This window comes from Leopardus geoffroyi, chromosome D3 (assembly GCF_018350155.1).
Source record: "Leopardus geoffroyi isolate Oge1 chromosome D3, O.geoffroyi_Oge1_pat1.0, whole genome shotgun sequence".
NCBI classification, from domain to species: Eukaryota; Metazoa; Chordata; class Mammalia; order Carnivora; family Felidae; genus Leopardus; species Leopardus geoffroyi.
The window spans coordinates 66,100,715-66,124,467 of NC_059339.1; the positions used below are offsets into that span (position 1 = coordinate 66,100,715).

The following is a 23,753-nucleotide window of genomic DNA, read 5'->3' on the forward strand; positions in this document are numbered from 1 at the left end:
ATTAGGGAGAAATACCTAAGAATGAACTAGAGTCATAGCAGTGAAGGTGAGAATTCCGGCTGGATTCTGGAAATAGCATGTTTCATTGGTTCAAGAGGATGAACATTTCACACTTTCACACAATCCCTGCGATTGGAATGTATATTAAATTGCTAACATGCCATATTTTGGTAACATTTTTTCTTTCTCAGAGACACATAAATGCATCTTCAGAATTGGTGGCATCTTAGATTTGATGGCAGATGGTGTTTTGAAGGTAGACAGAACTGGCCATTAGACTGGATGTGGGGTGTGAAAGGTCAGGGATAACACCAAATGTTCTGGCCAGAGCGATCAGAAGAATGAAGCTGCCACTTACTGAAACTGGGAAGGCCACGGAGAAGCAGCGTGGGAGGCGGGAAGAGGGAGGCCCATTGGGTGTATTAAACTACAATGTTCATGAGTCACCCAAGTAGAGGTGCTGACTTGGCAGCTGGACTTACAAGCTTAAGAGTTAAGAGAGAGGCATGGGCTGGAAATAGAACTCTGACAATCCTAACAGTATTTAGGTGATATTTAAAGACATGAGAACAGATGAGGTCCCAGGAGTAAGTTTAGATGGGAGAGAAGAGGTCCAGAAATGAGCCCTGAGGCACGCCAACATCAAGAAGTTTGGGACGTGAGGATGAAAACGACCAGAGTCAGAAAATGAGCAGCCAGGTAAAATGGAGGAGAAACCAGGAGAATGTGGGATCCTGGAAACCAAGCAAAGAAAGTGTCTTAAGGAGAAAGTGAGCAACTCTGAGGAAGCCATGTAAACTATGGGAAAGATGTAAAGGAGGAGGAAGACTCAGAATCGGTCACCGGATCAGTACAACAAAGTTCAATAGCAACCGTCACTCCTAAGAGCTGTTTGGGTAGTACTGGGGGGAAGCCTGATTGTGGAGCATTCAGGCAAGCATGGAGGGAAAAACCTGGAACCAACAGATGACCTGAAGAAAGGGACCTTGTAGAAAGTATGCTACAGCTGGAAGATGTGAGAAGAATCTGTGATAGATACAAAGAAAAGTAAGCAGATGGAAAACAAAGAAAGAATAGTCATAATATGCTACAATAATCAGCTGTAAGTATTTACATAGAAACAATATAAAGAGGGAATACTGACTTTAAAGCAATAATAACAATGCCTCTCCTATAGAGTTATTGAGAAAATAAAATGAGGAAGTATATTCCCAGCACATAACGAGCACTCAATCCTACATCATGTATATGAGTCCAAGGACAGATTTTACCTTATTTACACCAAGCAGAATAAGCAAATAAATGTCTGGACTTCTGATAATAAGTAGATAGGCTTTTAGCTTTTAAGAAATTACTCTCTAAGTCACCAGCCATCCCTCTTCCCACCATCTCATGTCCATCATCTTTCTCAAGCCCTTAAAGGCACCCTCCAGCCTTTCAGGGCATCCTATAATCATTTACCTGGCTTTACAAGGCAGATGGATACACATCTAAAATAAATTAATTACAATCTATTTTGTTTTGGAAACAAAACCGAAGAGGGGGAGAAGTTTTAGAGGGTTTTTTTGGAGAAAAGGGTGGTTGGAAGAAATAACAGCATATTTATATGCTATCGGGAATGACCCAGTAAATACAGAAAAACTAACGATGCAGAAAAGAGGATACAAAATTAATTCAATGAAAAGCAGTACATATTGTCAAAATTTATTGGTACTTGATAATAAAAGCATAAACTCATTTTTCAATCAAATAAATAATGCTTTCCCTAGTTCAAATATAGTGGCCGCTGATGAAGTCTTTGCAACTTTCTTTAAATGGTATTTAACACAAAATCAGAATAAGAATAAATACAAGAGAAAACAGGGAAACAATGACACAAAAGAGCTGCTGCCAATCTTCCACCGCTAGGTGGCAATTCCCAGGCAAAGGCTGGGAGGTCGAAGGAAAAGAGGGAGCGAAGGAAAAGGAAAGAGGCTTCATCTTCCTTGACCAAGTTCAGTTTCTCTGGCCACGTTCAACCCAGCAACTGCTTTGAGGATCTTGACTCTAAGGACAATTACCTAGCAAACCAGTTAAATCTGAGTTAATTAACCAAATATCCTGACTGGAAGCATTTACAGAATTCCCACCTGCTAGGTGGTGAAAAAAAAAATTCTTACTTTTACGATCAGTCAGATGTGAAGCGTACACGAAAATGTCCATCATCCCAATTTCGCAGTATCTACATCTGACCAAGGCGAAAGCAAATAGAAACAGATGTACCAACGGCAGTATTACCTGATCATGTAACCAATTCGCTTCACAAACTGCCTGTAGCGCGCTCTATTGAACGTTTCTAACCCCACAGCCAGAAGCTCCACTAGTGAGTTAACAAACGCAAACATTTTCATCATCTCTTGAGGTCTTGTTGTTTCAGGTAAATAATCACCTAGAAGTTAATCAGAGAAAAGGAAAAAATTATAAATGCTATGAAAAACACTGAAGGATACGACTGTAAATACCTCAATGAGGAAACTAAGCCAAGGCAGAAAAAATAACAATCTCCGTTGCTCTGGCTCCTCTGTGAACAGGAGATGGGAAACCTGGGACAAAGTGCAAAATGAAAACAATTTATGAAAGCTGGGCAATGTGCAAGCTAGGTGACCTCTCTGCATTTCAGCACTAAGTGGGAAATCACCAGCACCAGAGAAAGGAAGGAAATCTCACTGAGGTCTGATGCAACCATCTCTGTTCAGTATGGCCAGGCACAGGGGAACCTGAATCAGGAACCACATTTTACACAGGACAAAAGAAATCAGTCTACCTTTTGCTTTAAACCCAAGAAGATGTTGAAAGAGCTCATGAAATGGAAACTGTGATAAAAGGATAACCAAGTCATCTTCATTAAGAAGCAGCCAACTGGTCTCAGGGTCTTCATCCTAAGGGAAAAGATGCACAATCACGTCAGCTGATTTGATGAGAACGCACCGTGCTCTAGAGTCAACAGGAGCTAAATTATCACAGGCATGAGTGGTACATCATGGACCATGTGTCTTCATGGACTTCCCCTCCCAGGATCAGTTCCACAGATGGGCTGTAAACCCCCCGAAATTGCAAGCACAATTTTATGTGCATCTGGGTCACGTCCGTCCTTCAGCGGCCGAAAATGCTCTCACAAAATCTCCGTCCCAAAGAAGATTTAAACAAAAAAAGTTCTTCTAGAGTAGAGAATCTTACTATAAAGCTCACTGCTTTGACAACATCAATTAAAGAGCCACATACTGAGTCCCAGTTATTTTAGCTACAGGTCTCCTGCCCCCAAATCAAGGCCTACTGTAGTACTTAACTGCCTTACAGCGAAGCAATTTCTGTATCTGCCATAGATAACTGAGGCTCCGTTGTCAGGCGGTGCTGCCAGAGCAGGAGAGAGTAACAGGTCATATGTAGCAATTCCACAGATGAAGCCTTTGAGGTTCTTGTTTGACACACGGCATGAAAGTCACTTAGAAATCAAGCTGATCTGTGTCCTAAGATATGCTACACTCAATAGGGAACGCTATGAAAAACACAGAGATCCTGAGGATTCTCACTCAACTTCAGCAAGGGACTAATGTAATTCATTCGCAATTTCCCAAGCCACTCATTTCCCCCTCCATTTTAGGTCCTAAATGGCTAACAAGCAAGCCTCAGCTCTACTAGCAGTAGCTCTCAGCTCTGGCTGTATTTTAGAATCACCAAGGAGGCCTTTAAGCACTTGGATGTCTGGCCAGGGGCCTGGGCAAGAGTTTTAAGTTGCCAAGGCAGCTGCAATAGGCAGCCAGCGTCAACCAACCACTGATGTGGCGGATTTGGCGTGCCTTCCTCCCCACAGCCTTTATAGAGCCAACAGCACTCTCAACCCTCTCATCTACTCCCCCAGTTCTGGAATTCACTCAACAATCAGTGAGTGCTAACCAGCAGCCAGGCACCACTGCAGGGTCCTCAATCATTATCTGTTTCTGGGAGTAAATGCAGGAAACCTACCACACAAAAGACTTCTTTCTCAGGGGAGAACACTCTTGGGGGAAAAAAAACGGTTCCACCACAATCTTTAAAAGACCGATTTGCGCCAGCTCCTGAGAGACTCTCTTCAAGGTGACTGTTCAGTCTCTAGCAAAGATGTCTAAAGAGTAAGAAGAGTGTGAAGGGGCTTCCCATTCCTGAATGAGCACTTGGGTAAATACAGACATGATCCCCACACCTGCCATGGCTGTCAATCTGAGAACTGTCTGTTGTGATCTGTCAACTCCTTTTAAAAAGAAGGAGTCTCAGTACATCTGGTCCCTGGCCATCCTGGACAGCACATCAAATCAGGATGTGGACCATAAAAAAGCGCCAGGGCTGATAACTAGCTGGAGGGAGAACCCCTTACAAATACACTAACCCTGTGTACAGCAGAAAGAAAAATCAACAAGTATTATCTTGAGAAACTAGATTTTGATCATTCAACCCTCATCACGAATAAAGAACTATCTTCTACTTTTCAAATGAGAAGATCTGGATGAGAAGTATTTGTAACAGTTAAAGGAAGAACCTCGGTAAGCCCCGGCTCCCAGTCCAGAAACTTGTCACTACATAAAAGAAAATCCTAATGCAAATTTTATAGAGTATGAAAATATTCCCAGGTTCCAAATTCTCTCAGCTGAAGAGGAAGATATTCTACACACAGGCGTCAACATAGCACACTGGTTCAGAACACAGGCTCTAGAGGCGCCACCATTTAATGACCTTATGATCTGGGAAAAATCCTTCACCCCCTGCGCCTCAGTTTTCTCATCTGTAAAGTGGGGATCCCAACAGTACCTGCCTCCTGTGGCTACTGGGAGAAGTCAATGCAATGCTATGTGAAAAGTGCTTGAAACAATGCATGGCACATAAGAGAAGCTTAAAAATGATTAACCAAAAAAAAAATGATTAACCAAAATAATGCAGACATGACAAATTACCTCTTCTCCTCCCTCATCTACTAGTGTCCAGGTCCCAGATGCAGGCCCCGAGGAGGATGGCTTTGGCTCACTGGGCTTCATGTGGCACAGGAACTCTGCTCGATTTCTAAAGGACAAGGGAAATCAACCCATCACATAAACGCAGAAAGCCCACATGCACACACTCTGGATCATCTACTCACTCTAGAGAAGACTCAGCCATCCATCCAGTCTTCAAATGGCTTAAAGTAGTAAACAAGAAATAAGAACTGGCTAAAACTCAGGGAAGCTAAAAGCTTACTAATTGGGGGTGGAGACCTCCACTACTCTGAATTAGTCATGACAAGTCACTGCAGGAGTGCGGTTATGCCGGCACAGCCCCCACACTCCCTGGGACCTTGACACGTACGGACCATGGCGGTACCTTAACTCGAGCCAGGCCTGCCAAGTGTTGCCAGGTACACGATTTTAGGAACCATGCTTTACTGAATAAAAAAAGGACAATCTGCAGGTAACTCAGAAGCTTGTATAGGGCAAAAGAGTACATCTAATGCAAAAACATTAAGTCAAAATCATATCTACCACATGTTGCAGAAGCCCCCCTGTGCCCAGGCAGAGAGAACTGGAGAGAATTCCTGCCAGCCAGACTTCACAAGGTGTTGGCTAGATCTGAGGAGCAGGTATAACTAGAGAAGTTTTTCCTCTTGGACCACAACACGGTTCTCAGCCCCCTGTTCCTTCCCCTCTGACTGACCCTGAAAAATTCATCCATTCCCTCCTGTTACAGAAACTTTCTCCCATGACTTCCAGCTCTATAGGTCCACTGCTGCCCTTGCCACCTGAGGAGCTCCAGTCCTGAAGCCCCAAATGTCCACTGGTATCTGTCACTTGTAGGCCCCCAATGACCTCAGACATTTCTCCTTATAAAACGGCTCTCCTTTGTCTTTTGGGTCTATCAGCACCAGTGCCCTCACAGTCAGTCAGGCTCAGACATCTACAGGGTTATGTCAGAACCACCCCTTTCCCACCATTTCCTTATTTAGCCAGCTACTTAATCCCTTTCTGGGAAGATGACCTTAGGTACCCCTCCTTCTTTTTCCCACCACTATGATCCCACCTCAGGCTCTGAGGCAGATGGGCTTTCTGGGACCGAGAGCAAGTGGTAGTAACATTGTTCAAGGTCACCTAGACAGACTGTGCCTTTTTCCCCAGTTAAGTGTCCTCTGGATGGTGAGTTAGGATCCAGAGCCAAGAGAGCCAAAAGTCTGCACCTGTAATTCAGTTAAGCAGAAGCACATCTTCTTCTGCCTTCAGTCAATCCTAACCTTCCTTGATACGACTTTGACCTTTGTTCAAAAGTCCTCAATTGCTGCCAGGCCCAGACCATATCAATTCTAGATTCCCTGTCTTAATGTCAAACCTTTCTATAATCCAAGTCACCGTGGTTATTCATCTGTCTGACCATCCCCCACATAGTCCTTCACTCCAGCCACACTGATCTCCTGCCTGTCCTCTGCACAGCCATCTGTACCTGTGCTTGGGGCCACTGCCTGTTCTCCCCACTGCCAGAGCACTGCCTGCTTCTTCACTCCTGCTGAGATCCGCCCCATTCTTGCAATCCAGCTCATGCACCTAGAACCTTCTTCCATGGCTCCACCCTCCTCTCTTCAGCCTCTTCAGTGCTAGTGTGCCAATCGCAGCTTGGCAATTTGTGCTTTTCCCTCTCTGACTCTAAATGTCTTCTTCAAAGGAAAAGATGATTTTTCCGATCTCCCCACGGCACCTTTCACAATGACATATATGATAGGAAAGGCAAACCCACTAAAAAGGGGCACCCAGAAAAGCTTAATTGTTTATACATAAGCAGTTAATAAGGTCACCTGGGGACAAAGGGTATCCAACCCAAAGAAAATCCACAATATTAAATTCTGGAATGCTGACTCTTCCCTTAGCGTTCTTTGGATCTGAGCAGTTTAGGAAGCCAATCCTTTGGTAGATAGAAGCATTTCAATTTCTACTTCATAAAGCTCTTCCACACTTACTTGACAGGCGACATTAGCAGGGCAAGGGACTGCATAAAATGAAAGACCCCTGACGGGTTATTCAACACTTTGATCTGAAATCAGAAAAGGAAAAAGCATACTGTAGAAAACCAACAACCCGAGTATCCACATTCTTAGTTCACCAGCATCCTGACAAAGGGAGCGGTTATGAAAACAAAGATGGACTCGCGCCGAATCCACAAGAGCAGAGCACAGCTGGCGGGCTACCTGGCAGTACTGATGTCAGCTGTCCTCCAAGAGCAGCGCTCGCTAAGCACTGTCCTTCGACCACTGTAACCAGACAGGATGCAGGACAATGCTGCTGTTTTAATCCAAAGAGAAAACAAAACAAAACATCTTCCTTCTACCCAAAACGATTCAAACTTCTCACCACCAGAAATACTGAAGAAAAGGTAATGTGGAGAAGTTGAACTTGGCATGCACTTGGCTTCTACCCATCTGAGTGGTTGCTGTGAGTAACAGAACAACCCAAAGGCAAGCAACAGAGAGGGGAACCCATGAACCACGTGATCAACACTGAAGGTGATTATTTGAGAGTTGATCATCACACAGATGCGGATCTCTGCTAGTATTAAAGAACTGAGATGCTCAAGGTGTCTGCCTCGTCTGTACCAACTGAGATGGATTAATTTACAAAGCTGTGTTGAGTATCACCAAAAAAGTCCTAGTGAGCCTTCCTGCACAGAAATTTTACAAAAGCCAGACTACAAGGGAACTCTTATAATTCTATCTTAATTTCATCAATTAGGGTGGCTCAAGAAGTTCCAGCATAAAAACTCCTATGAATATACGAATATATATATAGATGTATTTTAAACTTTTTATTTTAAATATTAATATTTTTAAATAGCTTTTTTAAGGGAAAAAAAGCAATTTCTTCAGGAAAAAATGTTTAACAAAATCCCTCTCATCCCACTCAAAATTAGACAACCATTCATCATACCTGGATGAAAGGAACAGCCCATTTACTAACACCTGCCGGGCATCGAAGAATATGGTTTAAAAGGAAGAAGTGATCTCCAGGACAGCCAACTCTTTGTAACACTGATACCTGAACAGGAGAGAACATAGAGTTTCACTATTTAAGAAGAAAAATGTACCTAAGGGTCTAGAAAGTCACTTAGTCAATGTTGAAATACGTGAATCTTTCAGAAGAATAACCAGAGATCTACTACACACATATATACCCATATAGCATACATGTAGTACATACCCAAAGATACGCTATGAACAGGTGACTTTCTACCACAGAGACACACAGAGGCCTATGAACCCATGAGTACTATGATCAAAATATCGTAAGTATTTTCCTGCAACCCAATTTTTATTATCTGGCAAAATACAAATTCCCGATGTTCCTAGCCACATGTGAATAGATACAAGCCAAGTAGTTTAATGTAGTCTCAGTTTGTAACAGATTCTCAAATCCAAGTAAGTATGCTTGGGATCTTACCACATATGTAAGAACTCTAGCACGAAAATTAAAAAAACACCCAAGGCGGCCCCACTGAAAACCACTAAACAAAGAAGCTTCCTTTGCTACTACACTTAACATCTTTCTTAAGTTTCCCAAATCCTGACACCTGTCTTTTTTCTCTTAATCTTTTAACACAACATCAAACATAAGATGATAAAACTAAATGACATGGAAGTTTTCAGAGCAGCGGCCTATATTAAATACGTATCTAATCTTTGCTTTACCATGCTTCCCACATTTCCATTTCTTCCCAAGGATGAAGTCCCAAGATTATTTAGCTTAAACTTTATTAGAAAGAAAAACACTTCGTGCTTAATAACACACTAGGTAAGTATAACTTATTTCCATGTGTCATGAACAAAGAAAATGTCACTAATTAACATATTAAATGAATTAGCTGAAGAAGCTGTTGAAAAAAAGAACTATAATAAGAGATAATTCTTCAATTATCTGTTTCCTTACCAATCTCTGCAGCCAGAGAAGAATATCGTCATGGAACTGAGTATCTTCATTAACCCTCCTGGTGAACATGAATAAGACACTAATGCACTCCTTTAGTTGACACAGATCAGAGGGAAAGCTTTCAGTCTGTTTACCAGCTATAAATTAAAAAGAGGATTACATGAGCCCCATATAAGTGGTGTTTTGGGGAGAATTTTTAGTGTCTCAATAAATAAATAAATAAATAAATAAATAACTTCTCAAAATATTTAGTTCAGATAAAAATCCAAAGGAGAAAAAACTGCATCAGAAATATCTCAATTTGGAGCACGTGGGTGGCTCAGGTAGTTAAGTGTCTGACTTCAGCTCAGGTCACGATTTCACGTTTGTGACTTCAAGCCCCACGTCGGGCCCTGCTGTCAGCACAGAACCCGTTTCAGATATCTGTCCCTCTCTTTCTCTGCCCCTCCCCTGCCTATGCTCTGTCTCTTTCAAAATAAATAATAAATAAACTTTAAAAAAATTAAAAAATATATATATACATATATGTATCTGAATTTTGGGGCACTTGGCTGGCTCAGTCAGAAGAATATGCGACTCATGATTTTGGGTTTGTGAGTTTGAGCCCCACGCTAGGTGCAAAGATCACTTAAATAAATGAAACTTCTTTAAAAATCTGAATTTCGGGGTGCCTGTGTGGCTCAGTTGGTTGAGTATCTAACTTCAGCTCAGGTCATAATCTCATGGTTCATGGGTTCGAGCCCCGCATCAGGCTCTGTGCTGACAGCTTGCTCAGAGCCTGGAGACTGCTTTGGATTCTGTGTCTCCTTTTCTCTCTGCCCCTCCCCTGCTCATGCTCTGTCTCTCTCTGTCTCTCAAAAATAAATAAATGTTAAAAAAAATTTTTTTAACTCTCTCTACTAAATATGTAATCCAAAACTGTATTTAATGTTGTGAAGTATTACAAAGGGAAAACCAACTTCATCAAAATCTACTTTTTATTTAAAAAGCAGCAGACCTCTGGTCTAACCCCAGCTCTTAGATTAGTTGTGAAATCAATGAGGGGGAGGATTTTTTTTACTTTAAATATTCCTAATAGTTCCCCTAGAAATAAAAATTGCATAATTCAATTAGCTAATTCATACTTAATACATGACACAATCAAAGCTAGTCTTGTAAAACCCAAATATGATGAAAAATGCAGAACATTATAGATCTTCCGAAGAAAGTTATATAAAACAGCCCAACAAACCAGACAAGCAAAAATAAAGTACAACAGACAGAGGATGAAAAAGTATGCTGAGTATCAGTTTTACAATCAAAAACTGCATTTGAATTTGACTTGGTTAAGAAGCACATAAATAGGACAGTAAGGGGCATTAATGATAAAAAGCAAGCTCTCTGGCTTCCCAGAGAAGCACAGACTGACAGCCCCAGGGAAGGGAGACCTGGCATAGCTCCCAAGAAATGTTACTAAGGCAGATCTCCATCCTGCTTTGGGAAAGACAAGGTAAAACAGCACAAATGTTCCCTTCTAATACCAATTAGGGCACAATTCAACCAACCCCTCAATTCTTTTTTTCCTTGCAGATCACAAGAAAGAGTGAGACTTTGATTATTCACCTACCTCGGCCTTGAACTGCTAAAGATCTCAGAACAGCTGAACTATTGAGTAAGGCATAAATGTAAGACTCCACTTGCAACTTTGAGAGCACAGAGGTATACGAATGCAGAGCGAGGGTCTGGTGGAGGTGCTCAGATTTGGCATCAAATAGCTTCTTTAGCTCCCCCAGTGCATTTTCATTCATCTCTACTCTTTGGTAGCGATGATAGCCAGAAACTTTCACTTGATCTGCACAGATACCCTAGCGGTGGACAAAAGGGGAAAATAGGAAACCAGTTAACTCTTTGCACTTGAAATAATCAGGCTGCAGGCATATGATGCATTGGCTCAGTACCACCTTCAAAGAGCTTATAAATCATGGTGAGGGGACAGTATTGCCACACAGAGAAGAATAAATCAAATATATAATCAGGTGCCGAGAAGTATAATGCCAATTGTAAAGCATCACAAGGTCAAAGAAGGAAAAACAAACCCTCAGAAAAAAATAATAAAACTTGCTCCTAAGACTCTCATGATTGATAATCTTACCTTCTACTTTGCAAACACTGAAGATAATGTGAGATCTCCACAACTTTAAGGGACTTCAAAATATCCCTGTATCTACCCTCTGCTCAAAAGAAATTCCTCTCCTTTCCAATACTAACACCTTCAGCTGTGTTCTTGATTCTATCCTCCTTTTTAGTATTTTCAAATGTTCCCCTCTCCACAGACTCCTTTCTATCTACAAAGAGAGATACACGAGTCTCCCAATAAATAAGGATTAAGGACGGGGGAAAAGCGCATTATTTCTCCTTGGTATCTCCGGCTTCCCTTCACTGCCAAACTTGCCAAGAGTGGCTTTCTCTTCCTTGCCGTCCTTCCCAGGCCACTATGGAATGGCTTTCCTAATGGTCACCTTGGCCTCCATACAGCCACATCTGATTGCCTTCCCTGTTTCCTCATCACGTCTCAAGCTTACTCAATGGATCATGCTCTCCTTGACACTCTCCACCTATTGGATGTTCCTGGCATTATGCCCAAGATTACAAAGTAAATGGTCCACAAGCTGGATCTGACCTGGAGACATGACTTGCTTGTCCTCTACTCTGTATTTTGTTGCCAACATTTACATTTCAGGATCCCTCCCATAAAAATCCGGATTTCCAGCTCTTCTTAGGAATTGAAAAGACGAGGCAATGTGGGACCACACAGCCTCAAAGCAACAATCAGCGAGGACTTAAGAGCAGCTGCCCCTGCTGGGCCAGGCATGAGCCCAGACCACTGGGCATGAGCCCAGTGACCACCATCCCGCTCAGCCCACTTCACTTCTCTAGGTCACCTGCTTGGCCCCTGCAGGCATCTGACTTTGTGACTCCTCCACTGTACTACTCTGGGCTAGGTCAGGGTCAAGCGTTAGTATAAGCATACTCCAGACCTGGATGGCCTCACGAGAAGAGCACCTCCACTGCAAATCCCCCAGGCTCCTGAAATAGTCAAAATACCTGCACAGACAACTGTTCTTCCTTAAAGTGCCATAGTCGACTTTTCGCATTTTGGCAATCAGACGTCAGAGCAAGGAGCTCAGCTTCAGCCAGCAGCAGCTGCTTCCTACATCGGGAGTAGTTCAATAGCAACTCATAAAATTCGTGCCTGTCCTGATGAGCCATGCTGTCAAACTCTTCTAAATACGACTCAACATTTTCCAGCCACGAACCAGGCTCAAAGATTTTTAGCTGTTCTTTAGTAAATGGTACCAGTTCTGGTTGAGATGGGAGCTCGGGGTATAGTCGCTCACTGCGGAACAAGGGTTTCACCGCCACCAAAGCTGGTACTTCTCCAGCAATTTCAGCTGGCAGCTGGGGATACAGTCTTTTCACTCTAGGTGGCTGAAAAATGTCTTTGGCTTCACAAGAACTCTGCAAGCCAACATTTTGTAGCACCTCTGGAGAAAGACCCAACGCTTGTTTGTCTTCTTTCTTTTTCGGAGTTTCTCTGACCTGTAAATTTTCCATTTCTTGCTGAGTATGAAAAAAATCAGGTTGCAAGAGGCTTTCAGAAGGTCCACATTGTATCAATTTATTTCCCTCTGCTTCTGTAAAGTTCTTGGGGGTTTCTACTTTGATTCCGGCACTGTCTCCAGGGTCAACCTTCGGCTTCATGTCATCGTCCCCAACACAGGCTCTGACCTCCTCCCCTTCCTTTGAGGTCTCTGTGTTCCATGTCAGGGACCCTTCGTTGCTTATAGTTAAGGAGGTGAGTGGTACATCAAACATTTCACTCTCGTTGTGTCCACTGGCAGCATTCTGGAGCTGAGAATCAGTTAATACCTTCAGACAGTCTCCTTTGAATTCACAAGCTGGAGCAGAAATTTCCAGCTCTCTGGAGGTTTTCGGAAGGGAGACTTCATCAGATTCTTCCCTCTGAAGGGGTTCAGATTTTTTCTTTTCCTAAAAACAAGATTTATAATGTGAATTAATTTGTAATATAGCAATAATTGATGATTTAAACATAAGAGATTCTTAAACTGTATATAAAATCTAAATTTTATAATTTAGAAAATGGAACATAAATAAACTTCATGAGCGATGTGTTTCATGTTTCCTATTAATCAATTTTAACTACAGTAAACTTGGGAGACTCACTAGTATAATCCCAAAAGAGAAAGACATCAAAATAAGCAGCAAATTATGGTTCGAGGACAGAGGAGGAAAGTTTTAATTAGGTTGTTCTCCATTCTGCTAGAGGTCAAGTGAAACAGAACAGTTTCCAAGTAGCTGAGGCCTCAATAGATTTACCTTCATCTTCACATAGTCACAGAAAACCCATACCTTGAGCACAGAAAAAGTCAAATACCTTGAGCAATAAAATAAGTAACTACAGGATTAGATTATAACCCACAGGATAAAATAAACGTAAATGGACAAAAAAATGACTTCCTTCTTAAAGAATTTCAATCAATAAATGTAGGTGAAATGAGAAAAACAGAAAATTCACATTACAACACTATGGTAATAACTGTCACAGGCAAGATCTACTAATGGATGCTAGAGTGAGTGAGTGAAAATGTAAGCAGAAACAAGACAGCTGCAGAGCATCACAGTATGTCCTAAATATTTAGTAATTACATAGGGGGAAATAGTAAGGTTCAGCAGAGAATTCTGGCAGGTTAATACCTTAACCCGTGATCAAGGATAACATCACCAGTAGCACATCCCCATGTGATGTTCTGAGAAGGCCTATCACTTCTTCAGTAGCCTTTCCAATAACGTGTAACCTCAATATGATCATAAAAAATACCAGATAAAAACTCAAATTAAGGAACAGTCTACAAAACAACAGAATTGTTACGGTCATCAAAGAAAAGACTGAGGAACTATCAAGAGATGGGAGGAAACAACAGAGACAGGACAACTAAATGCCATGTAGGATCCTGGATTGGATCCTGGAACAGAAAAAGAACATTAGTAGGAAAACTGTTGAAATCCAAATAAATTCTATATTTTAGTTAATAGTATTGTACCAAAATTAATTCCTTGGTTGTGATAAACATTCTGGACCACAGAATTTATGATTATGTGAGATGATAACATAAAGCTGCATGAAGGGTATATGGAACTCTCTGTGTTATATTTACGACTTTTTGTGACGTCCAAAATTAACTCCAAAAAACAAAACAAAACAAATAACAACAAAAAAAACCAGAAAATTAACCATTAAAAAATGCAATAAAATGGAGTATGGTTTTAAAAAATTTTCAAGCACTAACAAACTAGACACATTGGAAAACACGATGATAAAGAAGAAAAAATTACAGGAAAATTACTTAAATAAAATTGTTACACTCAAACAAACTGGAAAAATGACTGAATCAAATACTCCCCTTTCACCATGAAACTGTAAGGAAGACAAACCTGACAGTTACACAAGTTATCAGTGATTCTGGATTGTGCCGTCCAGCAAATGTTCAGCAAAAAAAAAAAAAAAGTTGGTGAGTAAATAACCAAAAATGTAAGATGTTTATATGTACCTAATATTAGGAAGAAAAGATAAATGTTTTTGAAATGGAATTTGAGGTCATCTTGCTGGTAATGAATATGGCTACCAAACATTTACAAGTGGTGATTAAAGAAGCAATGTGCCCCCTCCAAAACTACATTCACCTACACTATGAACCGTGGATATCAGATTCAGATATGAGCCACACAATGCATACAAACCAGTCTGTCCAACTGCCTAAAATCACGAATAACAAGCAAGCGCTGCACGAGTATTTATAAGAAAATGAAAAAGTGGGTCCAATTACACTGCAGTGATGTTCAGTATGCTTCTATAATAAATAGGTTTGTCAGACTGGGAGTTCAGAAAGAGAAAATCAAGAGAGGGAGGCCTTTGGTTACTACAGTGAGTGAAACGCTGGTATACTGGTCAGGGGAAAGGCCAAATTTTTGTGAGCTGAACAATCAAAACGTAAAATTAAGAAAATAATTTCATTTATAATGAACAAAGAATAAAATACAGGGAGATAAATTTAACCAAAGAATTGTAAAAGTTGTACTCTGAAAATTGCAAAACATTACTGAAAGAAATTAAAGACTTAATATGTGAAAATACATTCCATGTTCATGGAGGACAGCAATACTCCTCAAATTGATACACAAATTCAACATAATCTCGATAAAAATTTCAGCTGCCTTTTTTGCATAAAATGACAAACTGGATCTTAAGCTCATAAGGAAATGCAAGAGACCCAGAATAGACAAAACAATTCTGAAAAAGAAGAACAAAGGAGATCTCACAGTTTGCCACTTCAACACCTACTACAAAACTAGAGTAATAAAGACAGTGTGGTTCTAGCATAGATCAATGGAAGAGAACTGAGAATCCGGAAATAAAGCCTTATATTTATGCTCAAATGATTTTCAACAAGGGTGCCAAGACAATTTAACAGGGAATGAGTAGTCTTCAATGAATGGTGCTTAACAACAAGATATCCAAAGACTGAAATTGGGCCCTTAACTTCCATCATATACAAAAATTAATTCAAAAACTATCATAGACCTAATGTAAGAGCTAAAACTTTAAAACCCTTAAAAGAAAACACAGGAGTAAATCTCAATGACCTTGGGGTACATATGACACCAAAAGTACAAATAACAGAAAAATAGATAAATTGGACTTCATAAAAATCAAAAATATTTGTGCTGAAAATGACACTATGAAGAAAGTGAAAATATAACCCACAGAATGGGAGATAATAGTTGCAAATCAATTACCTTATAAGGGACTTATATCAGAATTAAAAAAAAAAAAAAACCCTTGTAACTTAATGGTAAGATGAATAATCCAATTTAAAAATGGGCAAAGGATGTGAACAGACACTTCTCCAAAGAAGATATACAAATGGCACACAGAAAGATGCTAACATCATGAGCCATCAGAGAAAAGCAAATCAAAATCCCTCGACACCATGTCACATCCCCTGGGCTAACTATTTAAAGTAAGATAATAAGTGACAGCAAGGATGTAGAGAAATTAGAACCCTCATACACTGCTGACGGGACTGTACCGTGATGCAGCCACTATGGAGAACAGTTCCTAACAGTGGTGATGGCTGCACAACCTTATAATCATACTGAAAACCACTGACGTACACTATAAATAGATGAACTGTATAGTATGTGAATTACATCTCAATAAAGCTATTAAAAACAAAGATGAGCGATTTTTAAAATTTAGTGAGCTGACAAATGAATGAGAAGTAAGGAAGTAGAGACTGGAATGTAAAACAGAGAAGATTTTTACTTCTCTTTCCTTAAGCCAGAAGACACCTCGAGGGGTGTTAAATGCCAACTGGAAGACAGGGAGTTGGAAGCAGCCACAAGATGAGCCATATGATCAAGGGCAAGGCAAGCAACCACACCTCCTCCAACACACAGGCCTCCAGAGCCTTCCTCCCCAGCCTGTCCCTCAGGCGATTTTGAACCTCCCCATGTCCCATCTCACTCCACTCCAACCTCACCTCACTGCTCTCTCTCCTCACTCCAGAATTGCCCTTGTAATTTCAAATTCTTCCCCTTCACTAACAAAATGAAGTCTCCAACTGCTACTCCCAAATTCGCCTGCCCACTCCCAGCAGCTCTAGCAACAAATAATATGGCTAGAGAATCAACTGAATTTTTTAAAAACTTCCTAGCCTCTCTGGGAAGAACACATAAGACTTTGTTTAGGCTTTTATTTCCCCTGGGGTGGAAGTCAGTGCTTCTCTGGCGTTCAAAAGTGGAATCAAAAAATTCCACCTGGGGCACCTGGGTGGCGCAGTCGGTTAAGCGTCCGACTTCAGCCAGGTCACGATCTCGCGGTCCGTGAGTTCAAGCCCCGCGTCGGGCTCTGGGCTGATGGCTCAGAGCCTGGAGCCTGTTTCCGATTCTGTGTCTCCCTCTCTCTCTGCCCCTCCCCCGTTCATGCTCTGTCTCTCTCTGTCCCAAGAATAAATAAACGTTGAAAAAAAAAAAATTAAAAAAAAAAAAAAATTCCACCTGTACAGGTTAGGGAAGTTAGGTCCAAAGAGGAATTAGCCTGGAGTTGGCCTAAGGAGAGAGCGGAGGCAGGACAGAGAAGCTGGTGCTTTGATTCAAATGGACCATCCAGACCAAGGAAGCTACCTGGAGGGAAGGACGGACAACTGTTTGGGCTGATGGCAAAGGCCTGATACCGTTCCCTCACAAATCCCAAGACCGGGGCAGGACCTCTAGGGTGTGAATGTGGAGGGAGAGGGAATTTGCTGAAATCATCACCAAAGCCAAGGCCTCAGGAGCAGTGGTGGCTCCCTGTGGCTTATGTCACTTTTCCAAAGCACGGAAAAGGGGAACAGGTCCTGAATGGTCTCCAAGCCTCCAGCCTTTGCCCCACCAGCAATTCATCCCAGATGCCATTACCACTGGCCTTCCTAAGACACCACTCTAAACACCACAGACACAGCCACAGCTCTCCACTTAATGAAAGACTGACTCTTAACTCTGGCACTCAGCGCTTCTGATGACTCAGTTATGATCGTGCCTCGAGACAAAAACTTACAATGACCCTTCCGCGCGTGCTTTACTCTGAACTCCTGCTATATATATACTTGTCATCCGGCCCTGGTTACAGGTTTAGACATACGGTTACTTATCTTTATTTATCTTTATGTTCTGTCTCCCTCCACATAAACCACAAGTATCTCAAGGCCAGGGACTATATCTTATGTTTTTGGATCTGATCTGCCCCTGATTTTCAGCAGTGTTCAATAAATGTTTGAGACACCAGTGATGGATTGGAGGACTGTAAGGGTTTACTGAGTACCAACTGTGCACTGAGCTCTGTCTTAGGTACTAGAATAAAGAACTTTAGATAAAGACATTATTCAATTATCTAGAAAATATTTACCATGTATTCTGACACACTCAGTTTATTTTTATATGCCTCTCAGAAAGCAGAGGGATTATCCAATGAATTCAGAGGAAACGCAACTTTTAGACCAGAATATGAATCTATTCTTACACTAAAAATACAAAATCTCACTTAAAAATAAAAAAGGCAGCTTCCAATTACTTTGCCTACTTGAGTTAACTAGAGATAAAGATAAAGGAGAACATACTGTACATATAATAATCATTACAGATCACAAAATAAAATCTAAATAGGGCTATGTGTATCAAGTTATGTGTGCAAAAATTCATACTATTTTATTTTAAACAAAAGACAAGTTTCTTACAACTAAAATTGGCCGGAAGATTAGGAATCCGTATTTCCTTATTTTTGATCTCCACATAAATTACATATGGATAGAGAACAAATTTTAAAATAATTCCACAGAAGGAAAAATAATCAAGCACTTATATAGAAATGGAAGAGTCGTTAATACGGAAAACCACACTTAACCATACATCACAGTAAATAAAATATGCTCTGGAATGTCGTGTACATGTGGGAAAAAACTAAAGAATGCACACAAACTGCCACTACCAGTTATCTCCAGGAGATGGAATTCAGGGTATTTCATTTCTGCTGCACATTTCTGTGTGTGTGTGCGTGTGTGTGTGTGTGTGTGTGTGTATGTGTGTACTCTCAGGCACACATACTTCTTTAAGCAATGAGCACTTTTGTAAAATCAGAAGAAAAATGAGAGTTCAAGTTCTGGGAAACAAATGGAAGTTTCCTCATTTGCAATTCTTTCTCTCTGAACTGGAGTAAGTGAAAATAATTACGACTCCTTTCCTCCCATAAAAATAACAACGAGCTGCTTCTTCATGAATAATGAAGGTTCGGTTTTACACACTTCACAGAATACTTCCATGAGATTATTCTAAAGGCAGGGTCTGTTTATCAATAATGTCTGTATCCACAGCACTTAGCACAATGTCTGGCACAGAACAGATAAAAAGGGCTTGGACACGTGGGTTTGTATCAGATCAAGAGCTCTTGGGGCAATTTTACCAGCTCTCCTTGGTGGGGCGGGGGGGGGGGGGGGCACGTATACAGGGATGCTGCACAAGTACAAAGACTTGGGGGGAATGATGGGGTCTCTCTATATTTTGCTTTGAGTACATCTCCTCTTGGCTGCCACCTCTTTCCTGTTGCTCTTAACAATCTTACTTCACGTGTCAGAATTTTGTAGGCTTGACCTCTTCCTCCTCCTTTATACACTTCCTTCACCCAGCTTCTGGGCCCTACATTCTCGGTTAAGAGCACTGGGGACACATAATACCTCACTGGTAGCTTCCCACACTCCTTTGTGTGTCCTCCTCTTCTCCCCAAACTCTTAAAGTTGGGGTGCCCTGGGTTCTTTTCTTATCACCTTTTCACACTACACTCATTCCCAAAGTGACCTAATTCAGTCTCTGGCTTTAAGTATCTCTAGGCTAAAGACTCCCAGATCTTAATCTCGAGCCTGGAGCTCTTTCCCAAGCTCTAGATTCCCATACCCAACCCTACTCTCCATCTCCATTTGGATGTCTAGCAGACACTCGCTTCTAAATTAGCATATTCAAAACTGAACCCTTGATCAGCCCCCAAACCTATTCCATCCACCACCTCCTCCATCTCAGAGTCATCCTTGACTGTTTTCTCCCACATACCACATCTAAACCATCACCAAATCCTCTTGGCTCTATTTGCAGAAGCTCCCAGACTTCAAACACTTCTTACCACCTTTGCTATAAAGTCTGGTCCAAGCCACTGTCACCTGTCGCCTAGATTACTGCAACAGTCGATTAGAGGGTCTCTCTGCTTCTACTGTTGCTCCTTTACAATCCATTATCAACACTGCAAGCACAGTGCTCCTTTAAAGCATAACTCAGATGGTATCACTCCTCTGCTCAAAACCCTCTGGCGCTTACATATTTCCCTCGGAGTAGAAGTTGCTACAATGGCTGACACAGCCCTGCACGACCTGGCCCTGTGTTACCTTTCTGACTTCATTCCACTACCCTCCCCTCCCTCACTCTATCCTATCCAGACTGCCTCCCTGCAGTTCTTGGGGCAAACCAGACAGGTCTCCTTTAGGGCATTAGCCTGGAACACTTCTCCCCCAAAATCCATGTGGCTAACTCCCTCGTCTCTTTCTGTCTCTACTTAAATGTCACCTTGGAAAATTGCAACCCATCTTTATCTCTCACCAGTACTCCTCAACTCTGTACCCTGTTCTTTTTCTGTTTTCCTAACACTTATCACCTCCTAACATACCACATATTTTAATTATTTTTTAGGGGGATTATTGGTTTGTTTGTCTTCTCCCTTGAGAATGTAAACTGCCTTAAGGCCAGGTTCTTTGATTCTCCTGTTATTTCCCAAGTACCCTGAACAGTTTCTAGGTGACCAGTGAGTGTTTGCTCAACAAATGAACAGATCTTAGGAGGCACAAAAGGAACTAAATAATATATACTGCATCCCCTACCTTCACTCCTGTAACTACTCATGGGAAGGAGGGACTAAGAGGTAGAAATCATCCAGGCAAGAGCAATAGGGGATGGCAGTTTAAAGGTCTTTCTGTTTCTGTGATCAGCTTTCTGGGCCACATCTCAGTCTATCTTTAGCAATCACCATACATCGTTACTGTTAATGAGTTGTTGGCATTCAGAATTTAACTAATGTTCATATACATTCCAGGACTATAATACACTGCATCTGTAGAATAAGTCCAAATCTAAAAACCTACTGTACTTAACCTCTAATCTACCAAGATCACCAAAGTCAGGGTCCTGTGAGATGGGGATATTCTAGTAGAAAATGGTACTAAAAGATGAAAAAGATGAAAAAGTTATAAAGATGCTCTCTTGGGAATGAGGTGATAACCACAACCTAACAACATGAGGTCATCTACCAGATGATTAACATTGAGGAATGCAGGTCAGCTGCCGAGTAAAAAATCCACAAGCCACCCAAACTGTCTAAAGGCAACAACACATGACACTACTCACTTCCTGAACTGAGCCTTGGAACTGCTTTATGGCTCTGTAAATAGTTATATTTACAAATTATATTACAGATAATAAAGATTTCATTAATGTAGAACTTTATAATTATGGCCCAAGTACAGCCAGCACTAAAAATGAATCTATTTACTCTAAGAGAATAATTTTTTTCAATGACAAACATGAGGGTCTTACTGGTGTTATGGACTTTTTCCATTTGTTTTTTTCACGCTACTCAGAGGAAATTTACTAAATTCTTCTAAGTGACAAAGCTTGGAAATATTCTTCAATACCAGCATCTATTCCTTTATTTAACAAACATGACCAAGTGCACAGAGAGCTGTGAAGGATACTAGAACAAGACAAGGCCTTCCCTCATTGAGAAGGGAAAAGAGTTGTTGACAAAATAACTACGAGTGAGGCGAGTGACAAAAGGGATGCAGTGTGCCACTGCAGGAGGAAGTAATGTGAGGGTGATGAGGGAAAGCTCTAAGGAAGCACTGTTTCACTAGAGATCTCATGACTGAGCAGTAGCTAGCTAGGGTAAGGGGGGCAGGAAGAGGTGTCAGGGCAGAGGAAACAGCATGTGCAAAGGTCCTGAAGCAGAAGAAGATAGACAGATAGATAGACAGAGTTGAGAACCAAAAGAGATAACAGTGGTAAACCTGAGGCTGCAGAGAAAGATAGAAGCCAGATCATTTAGGGCCCTGAGACCATGGAAGGACTCCAGACTCTAGCCTCTGGGCAATGGGGAACATTTGAAAGGTTTTAAGGAGGAGAGGTATCAGTTTTGGTTTTGTTTTTAAAACTATCAATTGGCTTTAGTTTAGAGAATGGGCAGCAAGAATGAACTTGGAAAGGCCCCTTTAGCAGAAATCCAAGAATTCTTCCTTGGAGGATAGTAGTGGTGGGATGGAGAGAAATGAGCAGAATTAAGAGAATATTTAGGAACAACAACTGGCAAGACTTAGTGACTGATGAGACTTGGAGAGTGAGAAAAGGTATGTGGCCCAGATTTCTGGTTTGACCAAATACCTCTAGAATGAAGGTCTCTTCAAATAAATTAACATGGGTTTGTATAGGAAAATTGCCTAATATATGTCAATAAAATAAGCAATTGGTTTTTCATGATGGATTAAAAGCTTAAGGTTTTTAGTTTATTTTAGAAACTCTCTTGCAAACAAAATAACTTCACAGAGCATCCTCTTAAGTTTTTAAGTACTTATAACATTCTATCTATAGACAGAGACATATAGATATATGAATTTATTAAGCTACTGGATTGCGATATTTGGCTTTAACTTGAGTTGTCAAACTGCATGACTTTGAACGTATCACTTGTCACTTCATCATTCATTTGAAAAAAAAAAAAAAACCCTACAGATTAAGATTTAAGATTCTGTTCTCTACATGACTGATGTTTACATGTTATGCACAACCACATTCTAGGTTCAGGGACCTTATGCATGGTTGACCAAGGGCTTTTTTCTTCCTCCTCTGTCTAGCTAGTTCTTTACCAGCCCAATACAATGCAAAATTATTTCTCTTAAATATGCTTCTTAAATTAGATAGCAAGATGGCTTTCGCCCCAAAGAGTAACTCCTCACAGGCCTGGGTATACTGATGTGCACAACTCCATTACAGCCTTTTTTTAATGTATCATAATGAAAGACAGTCACATAAAGCATTTATGGATTATTAGATACCGTACCGGTGAACACCTGTCTCTTGTCAAAATTTTGTTCCCATGAGAAAATCAGATTTTGATACCTTTTTTAAGTTATGCCTGCTCTGCATATCACCCCCTTGTAGAAAAGGAAATTCCCAGTAATTGTAATACCATCATCATTATTTCCTTAATGTAAATTCAGTTCTAGGTAAACCAGAATAATCTAGGTCCAGCCATCCAGGGCCAGCATTTAATCTGTTCACTGTAAAGTAAATGTCATTTCAGAAAATATACAGGAGTAAAATTAAAACCCAAGCTGCATCGAATACAAAACACACCAACAGAAGAAACCCAGAAAATTCAAATCTATCTCTACTGTGTGAGCCCTGCCCTGGTTTCATTTCTGGACATTCATTCCCCATCATAAATGACCAGGATAATGAGAAATAAACAGCAGCAGCACCATCACCTTGAATTTCAAAAGTGAAGAGGTCCATCACTATAATCTACTTTCTATCTGTCGCTATCCATAAAGTTCTACCAGAGAGTACATGCTACGCGTGGAGGAGCGGTCCCTTCCCTCTTTGTGCATGAGAGAACTGAAAATGTTCCTAGGTTTAAAGGAGAAAAGAGACAGAGTCAAAAGATGAGGCTGGAAACTGAAAAGCTACTACATGGCAGGAATCCAGACCTAGGTGAGAAAAAGTCAAGGAAGCAGGAAAGAGCCCACAGAGGTCAGAGGAGGAAAAGGAAAATACGGGCTCCTGACAAAATCCGGCAGGGGAACGTGGAAATGGAATAACTGAACAGGGCCAGTGTCAATGGGTAAGGGGATCAAATACTGGGAGGTGCGGGCAGTGACTGCGGGGGGCTCAGGGGATGGGTAGCCCTGGATAGAGAGGCCCAAGAGAGGAAAAAGGAGACAGGCAGGGAGCATCCGCCAGGGTGTTGGAAGGCTAGCGGGGGCGATCCTCACCTTGATTTTTGTCCGGCTGGCCTTGGCCTTGGCCCGGCGCTGGGGCTTTACCGCCTCGGCCATAGACCCTGCGGTGGCGCCGTCGCCGTTTGTTTTTATCAAAACCCTGCGCGTCCCACAACCTGCCCAGTTC

At 41.3% G+C, this 23,753-nt stretch overlaps 1 protein-coding gene across 1 annotated transcript in view; it reads right to left on the reverse strand.

The window, feature by feature from the left end:
* EPG5 (ectopic P-granules autophagy protein 5 homolog) overlaps positions 1-23,753 on the reverse strand; it is a 109,497-nt gene extending 85,744 nt beyond the window's left edge. The window contains exons 1-9 of the mRNA XM_045459072.1: positions 23,621-23,753; positions 12,030-12,974; positions 10,552-10,789; positions 8,946-9,082; positions 7,950-8,057; positions 6,986-7,059; positions 4,965-5,070; positions 2,804-2,918; positions 2,278-2,428 (exon numbers count right to left, since the gene is read on the reverse strand). Coding sequence (XP_045315028.1) covers positions 2,278-2,428; positions 2,804-2,918; positions 4,965-5,070; positions 6,986-7,059; positions 7,950-8,057; positions 8,946-9,082; positions 10,552-10,789; positions 12,030-12,974; positions 23,621-23,683 — 1,937 coding nt within the window. The 5' untranslated portion in view covers positions 23,684-23,753. The remainder of the gene's footprint in view (positions 1-2,277; positions 2,429-2,803; positions 2,919-4,964; positions 5,071-6,985; positions 7,060-7,949; positions 8,058-8,945; positions 9,083-10,551; positions 10,790-12,029; positions 12,975-23,620) is intronic.